This window comes from Dryas octopetala, chromosome 1 (genome assembly GCF_963921425.1).
Source record: "Dryas octopetala chromosome 1, drDryOcto1.1, whole genome shotgun sequence".
NCBI lineage: Eukaryota > Viridiplantae > Streptophyta > Magnoliopsida > Rosales > Rosaceae > Dryas > Dryas octopetala.
In genome coordinates this window covers 18,258,533-18,272,255 of record NC_141366.1, presented here as the reverse complement: position 1 = coordinate 18,272,255, position 13,723 = coordinate 18,258,533, and the positions used below count along the sequence as shown (strand labels likewise).

General features: G+C 34.5%; 1 protein-coding gene and 1 pseudogene across 1 annotated transcript; one reads left to right on the top strand and one right to left on the bottom strand.

Annotated features, from left to right (window-relative positions):
- Positions 1-837: 837 nt before the first annotated feature.
- On the top strand, positions 838-1,955 carry LOC147298789 (fasciclin-like arabinogalactan protein 12 pseudogene; annotated as a pseudogene).
- Positions 1,956-4,767: 2,812 nt separating this feature from the next.
- LOC147298788 (protein indeterminate-domain 13-like) lies at positions 4,768-7,399 on the bottom strand. The gene is made up of 3 exons (XM_086241402.1): positions 6,940-7,399; positions 6,385-6,784; positions 4,768-6,135 (listed from the first exon to the last, which is right to left on the bottom strand). Exons 1-3 carry the CDS (start codon positions 7,079-7,081, stop codon positions 5,121-5,123), a joined length of 1,557 nt encoding a protein of 518 aa, XP_086097528.1. The 5' UTR covers positions 7,082-7,399; the 3' UTR covers positions 4,768-5,120.
- Positions 7,400-13,723: the final 6,324 nt, after the last annotated feature.

The following is a 13,723-nucleotide window of genomic DNA, read 5'->3' as shown; positions in this document are numbered from 1 at the left end:
AGGGGGAAGAAGAAGGTGGTGGTGGTGGTGGTGGTTGTGCGCCATTCAGAGAAGATGAGAGAGAGAGAGAGAGAGAGAGAGAGAGGGAGGTGCCGGTTGGTGCTGCGGGGTGCAAGGTGGTGGTGCGTGTGTGTTGACAGAGAAAGGGAGAGCTTGTGAGAGATGATGAGGGTGTGTGTTGACAGAGAAGGATAGGATGTGTAATGAAATGATGGTATTTTGGTAATAAGTTGGGTGTGTGTTGAGAGGTTTTGAATTTGAGGTAAGTGTGTGGGGTGTGTAGGAGAAAAAAATAGAAAAAATGTGTGAAAAAAGAAAAAGGTGTGCAAATAGCAACCCTCTTAAATACTATTTTTTAATCTCATTTCTGATAAATTACTTACTTTAGAGTGTAAAATCGTCATTTTAAATTTGAAACAAGTAATTAATAGGTGAGATTGCGTTGTGGTTAAAAACTACACAAGATTTACGTAGTTAATCAATTTGCATCCCTTGGCATTAGTGTCTAACCGTCTACTATGTGAGCAACCGTTGTGGAGATGGACTACATAGATATTTAAGTGAAAATAAAGCGATCATGCACTTATTTATTTACCCACACCACACCCACTTGAATGCACCTCTTTAATTTATTCCTGTTTTCAGAAGCAAACTAGTAGCTCTAACACCATAATCTCACTCTCCATTATTTCTCAACAAAGACAGACATGCTAACTACTAAGGTTGTATAACTGAAAATTAAAAAAAAGCAATCTTTCACCTAATTCCATCTCTCCCACCACTAATATAAACCCCTCTTCTTCCCCCCAAAAACACACATCAAACACTTGTCCAAGGACCACTCTGCCTCCCACATATATTGGCCATTGTTTTCAACCAAAACCAGAGCCACCCCCCATCCCACTCAAAACCATGATGAAGCAGCTGCAGACACTCCTACTCATCATCTTCCTCCTCTCCCACTCCACCACAACCTCAGCCCAATCAGGCCCAGCAGCAGCCCCATCAAGCCCAATCAAAGGCCCAGCAGTCCCCGCCCCCCCTGCTGATGCCCCTGCCCCACCAGGCCCAACCAACACCACCAAAATCCTTGAAAAAGCAGGAGGCTTCAACATCCTCATCAGACTCCTCAAGAGCACCCAAGTGAACACCCAGCTCTACAGCCAACTCAACAACTCAGACAGCAAATTGACGTTTTTAGCCCCAACAGACTCTGCCTTCTCAAAACTCAAAACAGGGTCCTTAAACTCTCTAAGTGATGAGCAAAAGGTCCAGCTTCTGCAGTTCCATCTCATCCCAGACTTCCTCACAGTCTCCAACTTCCAAACCCTCAGCAACCCAGTTCGTACACAAGCCGGAGATGGCTACGAGTACCCTCTAAACATCACCACATCTGGGAATGCGGTGAACATATCAACTGGGTTGGTGAACACATCAATTTCAGGCACTGTGTACTCGGACAATCAATTGGCCATTTACCAGGTCGACAGTGTTCTCCAGCCTTTCGGGGTTTTCGCCCCGAAGCCTCAGCCGCCGGCGCCAGCTCCTGCGCCGGAGGAGAAGCCGAAGAAGAGCTCTTCTTCTCACAGCCCTGTTGAGGAAGTGAAGTCTGGTTCGGTTTCTACATGTCTATCTAGAAATGGTGTGGTGTCTATTGGAGTAGTTTCTGTGGTTGTTGCAGCAATTGGTGTGTTTTTGTGACGAGATTATTGATTTTATCGTTGCAAATGATTCACACGGTGAGTGGCTTGGAATAATTGTTGTTGTCTCTGTTTACACCCATTCTTGTTATCTTTTGCATGCAAGTTTGTGATTATGGGAACTGTACTAGCTGTTAATGTAAATGAATTTCATGGGGGTTCTTAATTTGGTGTTAATTTGTATTTGTATTTGGATTTTTTCATTCATCTTGAGCTTCTGTGTAAACGTATTAATTAAACATTCTTTTTTTTTTTTTTTACATTGGACGAACTTGAACCATGAATCTATCATACTTTCTAATCCAAATCCATCATTCTACCTATTCTTACCTCCTCGACTAACTCCAAAGACTTTAAGTATTCATTTTTTGCAACTACCTATTTTGTACACATTTTATTTGTCAAATGACAGTTTTTCGTTTATTTAAATATGAATTTATTTTTGTTAAGTAAGATTTGACATATTGACATAATGACATATATAATGGACATTATTTGTAAACAGAGTTGATGTGAATGTAAGATTAAGTTTCTGAAATAAGAATTAATGATGTTGATGAATGCTTCAGCTTTAGGAAAAGAGAAAGATCCAGTAATTCATGCTTTATATGCATGTTATGAAGTTTGGAGCCAAGGTAAGTTGGCATTGACTTTTGTGGGATTTGGCAAAATGTTACTTTGACAACTGAGTGAAGGCGTAAGATCAAGTGATATGTGATGATGAGATGATTGGGAGTAATGCCCAAGTCGATCTGTATACATGCGTAATGTCTAATTTATGATTTGATGCTCGATCAATGTACGTGTGACCTACCAGCAATATTGGAGCCCATCCCTCCACACTTGATTTAAGATACAAGATCGAGCAACTAGTTTATAAATCTATCATTTATGCATTAGTTTGGATCTCAATTTTAATTTATAAATTTATCATTTATGCATTAGTTTGGATCTCAATTTTAATTTATAAGTCGGGCCGATAACTAGGGCGCAGCTGCCATGTCACACCTGACAATGCCCCTATTCTCTTAATTAAGTTTGTCTTGGTAATTTTATGGAATGATGAAACTTTCAATAATTTGGATGATCATTAATTAATTTTGACCCATATATAGTAACTGATCGATCCACGTTTCATGCTAATTGATGAGCGGTTATGTCGATACCAACTATAATTGCAGTTGCAATTAAGTTACAACATTACAATTACACTAGTTATCCTCAATAAAAACACTAACTTCAAATCTTAAATTAATAAATTCTCAAAAAGATACTTAAACGCACTAATAAAAAACCTAGTTAACTCCACAAAAGTTAAGATTTCAGTAGAAAATAAGGAAAATAATTTCTGCAATTGTAGCTCCAGCTGCAACTATAATTACAATTGCCGATTGATCGGCATAGGTATCGATTGATCAGCGGTTTAAAGACTGTTGGCAAACGTGAAATTTATCTGTAATGTTACAAAATTTAGTTATCTATATTATTGAATGTAACAAATTAAATTTACTTTTTAAATAAAATATTTGTAGTGGTTGTCAAACAGTAATAAACTATAAAAGTAAGAATCAATACTAAGATAACATCTAAATTCGTTCTGGAATTGCTCTTAGTCAGACATGCACCGCATAATGACATAAATACACTAAGCATGGCGGGATCTTTTTGATGACTCAAATATATATCGATCCAATAAATTCTTTGCTCATTATTTTTTTGAATGATTAGTTGAATATAAGTACTTGTATGTTAAAGACATGGTAATTAATTTCCCGTTTTCCCTCATCATGATGTTGTTTAACATTGCAAGTCCTCAATTAATTGGTTAGTAGCTAAAATAAATTTGTCTGTAGTGCAAACAATGCATCTCATGCAAATAGTGTTTTGACCATTAAATTTTTATAAGGTTACATTTGGTTGTAGTAGAGTGTAGTTTCTGCATGCCCTTTTTATTGAAGGATCTCTTATTTAAGGGATCTCTAGTGGGATTTAATCCACGTTATATTTTGATGATCAAAATTGTATATTTTTTTAGTCTTCATTAAAAGATTATTTTTACAAAAAAATTAGATAAATTAGAAACGATATGACCGTTGATTAAATGGTCATTATTTTAAGTATTTATTAAAAAATATTTTATTTATCTATTTATTTTATCAAAATTAAATATCTTAATAATTTTTTATTTTTTAAAATATTAGCATAGATGATCTTGAAATAAAGACTTGCAAAATAAATATCTTGCAAAATAAACGAAACCTTAAATAGTGAATGCATGCACATAGTGCAATATCCGCATTGCTGTGGGTCTACATAAAATTCCCTTTGAGCTGGTCTGAAAACTTAACAAGAAATAAGAAAAATATGGATGATTGACATGATTGAATAACTTAGAAAAATGGCAAGCCATCAAGGTTGACGTTAATACATATTGATTTGACACACCAAGTAGACATTCGAACACATAGTTTTCCGCATTCTGGATGTTAATAATTAGATGAACAACCAAGGCTCTACGCATCTACTATCTTAGGCTCTTAGCCTATCCTGCTCTCTAAGGTATGTAGAAGAGTAAAACTTTCACACGCACGCACGCACACACACACACACACATATATATATATATAAATTATATAATTGACAGTTTAACCATATATATACTATATCATTTTAAACAATGATATTAATTACTCGACTAGATTTTTTTTGACCAAATTACTCGACTAGATTAATTAGAGTGATGAAATATAAACAAACAGGAGAAGAAGATCTTTGTTACATATATATAAAGCATAGGTATGACCAACAATTGACAACATTCTTAAAATGAATACTTTTAAGCTAAGTTAGCTAACATTAATTACTTGGTAATGCAAACACCTCAAATCTAGTAATTAAACACAACGTACCCACTCCATTAATTATACTTTTCTAAGTATAATTAGTCTCCATCGACGTAAAGACTAAGTAATTAGGCCCACACCGCGTACATTTAGATTCCTTTATTTGAATTAACGGTGGAAAATGCTGAGAGTGGGAAAAGGCAGTGACCAAGGTAACACCCAAACATGACACAGTTGAAGTTTTAGCCTCAATTATCAATGACAAGAAAGACCAAAAAAAGAAACCCAAAACAAAAGAAAAAACATAAAATTCTACACTACATGATGCATGGAGGGCCCCTGACATGCACCAGCCCCCTCTCATATCACCGCCGACCTTATCTCTCTCTTTTTCTGAGTTGATCGCTTAATTGGTCATAGAGTGCAACTCAGAACTGTTACATACAAATCAGATCATATTCGGATTATCGCATTTAGGTACTTATCCTTCTAATCTAACATACTTTCACATTTGTATAAATGTCAACATCTAAAACTAGATTCATAACATGATATAGTACAACAAAAGGTATTGGACTCATTGATGGCCATTACTACTGGTACTATAGTGGGTCAAGTGATCCATGGGTGAAGCCATTGAAGCCAACTTGGCCAGCTCTTGTTGAAAGAAGGGTCCACTAATTCCATGTTCACCTGATCCAACTCCAAGAAAATCTCTGGTTAAACTACTCTGCTGCTCATGACTTTCACTGATTGTTGGTTGGCTCAAATGCTTTCCTATATTGGGCATCATCAAGAACGAGCTAGCAGAGAACAGTGAAGACCCATCTCCAATTTTGGTTGCTGGAGTTGAACAAGACATGGAATTCACCAAATCGTTGAAGTTGTTCTCGCTCTGAATATCAGTCATTGTTTGCCTGAACAGTTTCTGAGATGGGGATGATGAGCTCATGAAATTACCAAAGGTGGTAGCAGCAGCACTGTCATTGAATGCTGGGACGACGCCGTTTTGGCTTGTTGTTGATCCCATTTGAGCTGCTTTCTGCAGGAGTGCAGTGGCTGATGAGTACATGTGACTTCCTGGAGGACTGCTTCGCTGGTGGTTCTGGTTGTTGTTGTTGTTGTTGTTGTTGTTGTTATAGAAAGCCGCGCTGGTCATTATCGTTTCAGACAAATTGGCTTTGGACTGATCTTCTTCCTCCTTCAATATCAGTCCCCGTGGCAATGATGACGATGATGGCATAGAAAGATTCGCAATTGCAAATGATGATGACGACGACGACTCTTGAAACTTGTTCAGCCACTGAGCCTGCACGGGCGACGACGACGATCCAAACATGTCAATTGGTGCAGGCAAGCCTGATGCGGAGTTTGCTCCGACAAAATTAGCATTGGAATTGAGATTGCCTGAAAATTCTTGCTGAAAGATTGATAAAAAATGAGGGATTCTGGTTGGTGCTTGATGTGGATTGTTGGTAATAGACCCATTGATGAAGCTTGAATTCGTAGCGGCTGAAGCCGAGACAAATCGTGCAGTTTCTTCGGCCGCCAAAGCATCACAAAAAGCTCTATGAGTGATGAAGCTATCTTTCCTGTTACAATTAATACAGGTTGCATTATTTGGTGAACAAAATTTGGTAATTAAACTGATGCATAAAGACTCAAACGACAGCATTAAATTCAAAGAGAAAATCCCATGAAAGCCTCTACGTGATGATGAGAGCATTAAATACACATTCTTCATGACCAAATAAATCATATGAAGTAGATCGAGCTAGGTTTAATAATTTTGTACAGAGAAGAAGAAACTAATTGGGAAACATGACTAGTAGTAATAGTACCTGGAAAAGAGTGTGCCACAGTCACATCTATACTCCCTAGTCCCACAAATCTTGCTATGGGCCTTCCAGTCCGACTGAACTGCGTATTTCTTCGAGCACTTGTCACACTTCCACTTCTTTTCGCCGTGCTTTCTGCTGAAGTGCTTTTTGATCCCAGTGAGGTCGCCGAGGGCCCGCGAAGGGTCGTTGTGCACGCATGTCTTTTCCGGGCAGACATACACCTTCTTACGGATCACTTCTTTGTTTGATCTTTGCTTGAGCTTCCATGGAAGGTTGTGGCCGCGGCGGTGGAGCTGCAAATTCTGGTCTCTCTGGAAGCCCTTGTTGCAAATTTCGCAGAGGAATCGGTTTGTGGCCATTAGAGATTTTGGGGACAAAGCTATCACTTCTGCATCTGGATCTGCTTGAATGATTGAAGTATATGGTTGCCAATTAACCCCAGAAAACAATAATAATATTTAAAAAAAAAAAAAAAAAGAGTATTAATTAATTGACAATTAAGCTAAATTTGCAAGGTAGGTAGAGGTGAACTAAAATTGAGAAGACATGACTTGCCTGGTGTTCCAGGTAAATTTCTCTTCCTCTTGAGCGATGGATTATTATTTGTATTAGAGTTAGGGTTAGGGTTGGAATTTGGTTCTTGAACAAAGCTTCTGATGGTGGAGGGAACAGAAAGCTCATCTTGGGACATCATCATCTTTGAAGCTGAAGTAAATAGAAGTGGGTTTATTTGCTAAACAAAAGAGAAGTAATTAACTCAGAAGCTAGCTAGCTAGAAGTAGAACTAGTGCACTGCCAAAACTGAGAAAAAACAAAAGCTCTACTGTAGAATACAATATCTAAGGAATCTCAGTTGGGTGTGTGTATTGGATCCCAGCTGATGCGAACAAATTGAGAACCCAGCTGAATGAACTGAGGCTTTGTTTTCTGGCAAAATGACTCACTTTAATTGAACTTGGAAGGAAATACCAACAGCCAAGAGAGAATATATTTCTTCTCTCTCTCTCTCTCTCTCTCTCTTTTCTTAATTATCTAATATACGGCTGCTCTCAAAGTCGGTCAGCCATAGACTCAGCTGGACCGCTAGCTAGACCCCATTCTCTTTTATTTTTCTATCAAAAAAATGTATATGTGTATATATAAAACTGTTCAAGTGTGAACACTCACATTTTAATACAAAGTCTAGATATTTTTTCACAACGGCCACAACGCAATTCAGTACAATTTGAAACTGTTCATTTTTTAAATTTTATTCAAAGGTTCATTAATGTGAAAAATTCAATCAAATGAGAAACTTTTTTAGAGAAAATTACAAATTTGGTCCACTTCTTTTATACCTAAATAAATTTTTGTCTACAATTTTTTTTAAGTTATAATTTTAAATTCTTTTGATTGTGTTTTCTTCAATTATAATTGAAGTATAAGTTATATATATTTCATTATTTTTTAGTCATAGGAATCAATTTGGAGTATTAGAATAAAATAGAATTGAAGTTTGGTAAGTTTGAAAATTTTGAAAATTTTCTAGAAAAAATTGGTAGTTTCAAGTGTTCTGTTTTGAGGCCAATTATCTTGAGTTTTAGAACTCCGATTTGAATGATCTTTATATGATTGTAAAAAGAAGATGCATAGCTTTAAAACAAGTATATGTTTGCTGAATTTGACAGGGTTTAGGCGGGACAAATTTGAGAAAATAAATCTGGATTTTTATTAAACAAGTAGAACAATTAGTGGACCAAAACAGAACTTAAAAAAATCGTGAACTAAAATTGAACTAGGTATAAAATAAGTGGATCAAATCTGTAATTTTCTCAATTTTTTTATTATGTAAATTAATTATGCTAACGAATACAGTTTAATCAATAGCACTAAAATGATAATATGTAATCAAACAGCGAAAGAATTTATTATTCAAGATGATTTTTGATAATAAAAGAAAAAAAAAAACCCTCTAAAGAAGAAACGGTTATAATTGATAGGCCACATAACACATGGATGAGTAGAATGTCACATGTTTCTTAAGTGGATGTCCACATATGGACCATCCTACATATATTTATATAATAACAATAACAATAATATAGAAAGTGACTGAGATGAAGATCGATGGTGAAAATCTGTGTGCATACATACAAAGTGGGAAAGGTTTTGAAGATGAAATGAAGGTTTGATTTGAAAAAGGCAAGGCTAAGAAATAGGGAAAGGAAAGTGAGTAGGCTTTACAGGCAGCAATGGATGAGGTGAAAATGATTATGCCATAATTGTATTAGGACCGTGAAAAGAGAGAGAGAGAGAGAGAGTGTGTGGGTGGTGCCGTCCGTGAGAACTGAGAGGCAGAGTGGAGGGCCCATAAAAGACTGTCAGTCAGTAGTGACAGTGCGAAGGGGAAAGGAAAGTTGATAATACAAAGACAAGAGATGACTGGTATGGATTGATATGTCCACCAGTAAAACCCACGAGACACTCAAACAGTCACACTACTCACTACTCACACACGTACGTACACTTTTCTGCCTACCCGAAACGAGAATCTTTCCCGAGTTTGACTCAGCCTTACTCGCTACGGTAATAACTCGTTTAATTCAATATTTATCCATTCATAAATGCTAGTTATTTTTTCATTCTATCTTCTTTTTTATAATTTTCATTACATATGTAATGTACTATTATCTTCCAAATTTTTAATTTTTAAGAATAACCTTTTAAAGATTTTACAAAAAATTACCCAAATAAAAAATCGTTTGGTTATTAAACTATTGAATATACGATCTTTAATAAATATTATATTTGCCAAAATAATTATTTATTTGATAATAATTATATAACTAAACGAATTTCGATTTATTTGATTTTTTTAGACATAACAATTACATGACATAATGGCATAATAAATATTATATGAGAGAAGGTAAATCAAGAATGTAGCTAGCATTTCTCTTATTCATTATATAAATTGTTTACGTGAGCAAAATATATAGACCCTATTTGTTTTTTCTTGACTTTTAATCTTATCGGTGTATTTATCATCTAGAGGTAGATAACAAAATATGAAAATGGATTTGTAGGAATTCTTGGGTGTAAATGGAGTTATATAAATTCTTAAATTTATATTACATAAATAAAATTAAAACAAGCAAAATACAAGACAAGCAGAGAATTTAAATTCAACATTTGCATACAAATTAACGTCTTCATCAACCAATGACTGGATGCTTAATTGGTGTGTTTGGATGATATAATTTAATCGACATCTATTAATTGTTTAAATTTTAACTCTCAATTTTGAGATTAGAACTAAAACACTACAAGAAACATGAAATGCGCGCATGCCTATCGATGATGTTGACAAAATTTCACAATATTTTGTCTTTTACTCTATCTCACCTTAATTTTTAGCCCTTTCTTTCTTAGTCAAACTATAGTTTAATTATTAAGTCAATTGCTTGGTTAATTTCCAGCGTCAATTCACCCACTCTTCACTATTGACAGCAATTAATGCCTAAAATATATGTTAAGTTAATTTATTCTTTTCCATAATTTTGGGGCTTTGAGTGGGGCGGGGCCGCGGGGGAGGAGGTAGGTTAGATTAAAGACCACCTAAAGTAAGAACAAATCTCCATAATGTAGATTGTATGGATCAATTATAGTTATCGATCCTAACTAATTTCTCTTGTTATGTACTAGATAACACAATAAAAAAATAAACACATTATTGTTTTTTGCTAACACATTAGATTGATATATATTTTGTTAGAAAGAATACTACATTATATTTTATTCAACCATATATCTTTTAAGCATTTGGAACTTCCACGTACCGAAAGGCCATGGATATGCATGCATGCTCTCTCCTACCCTCTCATCGATTCCTCAAAGTACCTTCAATTCATTAACTTTCCAGCCATATATAATTCTCTTTAGAATATATATATATATATTTATATGAAGTAATTATCTAATTTATATATGTTTGAAACTACCCCAAGAAGACATGACACTCTTCACATTTTCATATATAATAACATAACCATTCCCTCTTTATTAAGAATTGTGAATCGAAATAGTTGGAATGGCCATTGAATTTGCCCATCTACATCCAAGTTTGATTTTTCCCTCCCCCTGAATAAAAAAAAAAAAAAAGAATTGTGAATCGAATATAATTGTCTCATGTTAGATAAGTGATTGTATTGTTGGATATATAAAGTGGAAAATTTTCCTAAGTTGCACTAAGGAACGTTTTGAAATAAACCCCACATCATACATGAGTCCACTATATTCATCTCTTACCTATATTGGATTTAGATGATTAAGTTGAAGACAATATTAGTTTACCTGGGAACGAAAGTCATTGGCCCCTACACTCTTCAATATGCACGTACAAATTAATTATATATAGACTCGATCTACCCTGAAATTTTAAGGGTCTAAGGCAAATCATAACATGCAATGAGGTTCTCGACTTTTGAAGTGCATTACTTAAGACTAACTTAGTATATAAGTATATCTGAGAATAAAATTTAGGTACCCCCAATATTCTACGGCCTAAGACAATTGCTTATTTTACCTACCCCTAAGGCCACCCTGATTAATTAACATGCATGTACTTAATTTGTTTCTTTACATTTTCAATATTCTTCTTTCGTGTTCTTGGGTTTGAACTTAATTGAATCAAAACCCAGGGACCAGGGAGAGTCACATGCAAAGCAAATTTGGTACGGACGGATGGATTCGAATATTACATGGAAAGCATAAGTTTTGTGTTTTCTTTGGGAAGAGGGGCGTAATCATATATTATTTGTCATTCATCATTCATCATATCCTTGGCCAAAACAATTAATTAAAATTCTATTAACATCCAAAAATTCATTTCCATACCCAACTTTCATCAAAAATTTTAATGGCAATTAATTTTTTAAGCTGCATACACATGGGTAAGCTCAGATAATCCGTTATATTTTATGTTCACGGATATCAGAATTGATTGAAATGCTTTTTGGGTTGGGTGTTGACTGATTTAGCCTTTCCATAATTGCATTAAGCTTATTGTGAAAGAGAGTTAGAAAGTAAGCTCAAATAGTAAGGTTGGGTGGAATAATGAGTTACGATTAGACTAAGTTCAATGTTCGATTCCTTTCAATGTAAAAAAAAAAAAAAAAGGTTAGAAAGCAAAAGACTTTCCATTTTTATTTTCATTTCTCAAGTTTTTTTTTTTTTTTTTAATAGTACTAGATATAACAACTATTATATATCCTAAGTTTAGATTGTAACTGATGTGATACTATTCTTTTTGTTCATAACTGAGTCCGCTCTAGATCTCATCTATTCACTCACAAGTCACAACAAGTAAGTGTCATGTCATGTACCATCCAAATTAGTTATGATTTTTTTGATAACATAGGCATTCAAAATAATTAGTATGAAAATGGAACTATGGAAGGTAATTAGTATGAAAATCAGTCATATACCATCCAAATCAACTTAAAATGGAAGATAATTAGTATGAAAATCATAATTAAAGATTATTAAAACTAGTCATTTGTCAACTAAAGGGCAAAATGGGTTTTCAAAATAAATTAAAAAATACAGCAAAAATAGAAATCCAACGTGGCAAGGTGAAAGAGGGCCTACTGATAACAAAAAACAGTGGATTAAATCCAAAATCAACAAGGGTAACCGAATTTTTATCCAATTATCTCAAAAATAAATTAAGGAAGAGAAAAAGAAACCCTCTTTTCACTTTTGGGCCGTGGGAGGCTGGGACCTTTGATAACATATTGATTGAATTCTGCAAGTGGATCTATCTTCTGTTTGAGCCCAACAAACCCCAATATAGTCATTTTAGTCTTCTATTTTTGCCCTTTACTTTTGGGTCAGGACACAGGAGGGGACATATTGGAAAAGTCTCTATTCAGCTTTGAATTGACGTTTTCTTTTTTGTTCTTTTTCATTTGAGCTTTGAACTGAAGTAGAGGAGGTTAAGAGAAAACTGTAGGATAGGTTTAATAAACTTATAAAAGACTTTTATCTACATTAAAAAATGACCTAACTTAAATAATTCAATTCGGTCACCATATTAACATAATAATGTAGTATAAGTGTCTTATTTAAGATTTTTTTTTTTTTCTAACAGTAGAGTGAGCTCTTGGCAAAAAGGCCAACAAATGGGATAATCTCATTGATAGAGTCAGGAGAGCAAGAGTCAAACTTCATATGTGAAGGTAAATAAGTATTTTACCACTAAAACTTTCAACTGTGGAAAGTATACTATCTCTGAGATCTTTAGTTCCCTTAATAATGCAATTTCATTTGGTAATCATTTGCTCCCGCACATTCCAGGAATCAGGCATGCACTAAATAGCAAATAATAATAATAATAATAATAATAATTTTAACAAGAATTAATTTTTAGAGACGGCCAAAGAGTATATTCTCATATATTCACTTTCTCTGTCACATAACAATACTAAACGAATACTAAAGTTTATTATGATTCTCATACGTACTCACATTCCCTCTCCTAACTCATACATGGGATGGTGACTATTAAATGTACACTTCCTGTCCCATAACATATGCAATAACTAACTATTAATAATTTAGTTAGGTTCAGTTCTGAAATTCTGGGGCTCAAGGGAAATCATAAAAATGCACCTTGAACCCTTCATGTACTTATTTGGGCTTAGAGTTAATTACACTTACACCTCCTGAGGTTTATCGTTTTTTCACATACACCCCCTGGGGTTTCAATAATTACACATACACCCCTTGAGGTTTCAAAACGGTTGCATATAACCCCCTATATGAGATGAAAAATGATGAAAAATTATACAAAAAAGCATACTAAGAGGTGAAATAACCTAATAAGATTACTCAAGGTGTAAGGTCCAATCTCAATACAAATATTTTCTTTTTTATTTATTTATTTTTTTCTCTTGTAGGGGGTTATATGCAATAGTTTTGAAACCTCAAGAGATGTATGTGTAATTATTGAAATCCCAGGGTATATGTGAAAAAACGATAAACCTCAGGGGGTGTAAGTGTAATTAACTCTTTGGGCTTAACATAGTATATAAATTTGAGCTTAACATAGTATATAGGTATATAAAGAGTATAATATTTGGGGAATCTCAACATTTGGATGCTCGAGACGGTCAATTGCCTCATTCGTCTTTATAAGTCATAATATATACAATTCAAATGTTTCGAGATTGTATAGTTACTTTTGAAAGTTATTTTTGAATCCAAACTAAATGGGCCGCCCTAAAGAGTTTATCCTATTTAATTTGTTTTAAGGGTTTTTTTTTTTTTTTTAACCCAAATGAAGGGCACTATAGGAAAA

Bases quoted from the DNA above. Each gene is read 5' to 3' on its own strand.
- LOC147298788 (XM_086241402.1), bottom strand. From the start codon at position 7,081: ATGATGATGTCCCAAGATGAGCTTTCTGTTCCCTCCACCATCAGAAGC. The intron at 6,785-6,939 runs GCAAGTCATGTC...TCATTCAAGCAG, and splicing joins AAATTTACCTGGAACACCAG to ATCCAGATGCAGAAGTGATA. The intron at 6,136-6,384 runs GTACTATTACTA...TAATTGTAACAG, and splicing joins TGTGGCACACTCTTTTCCAG to GAAAGATAGCTTCATCACTC.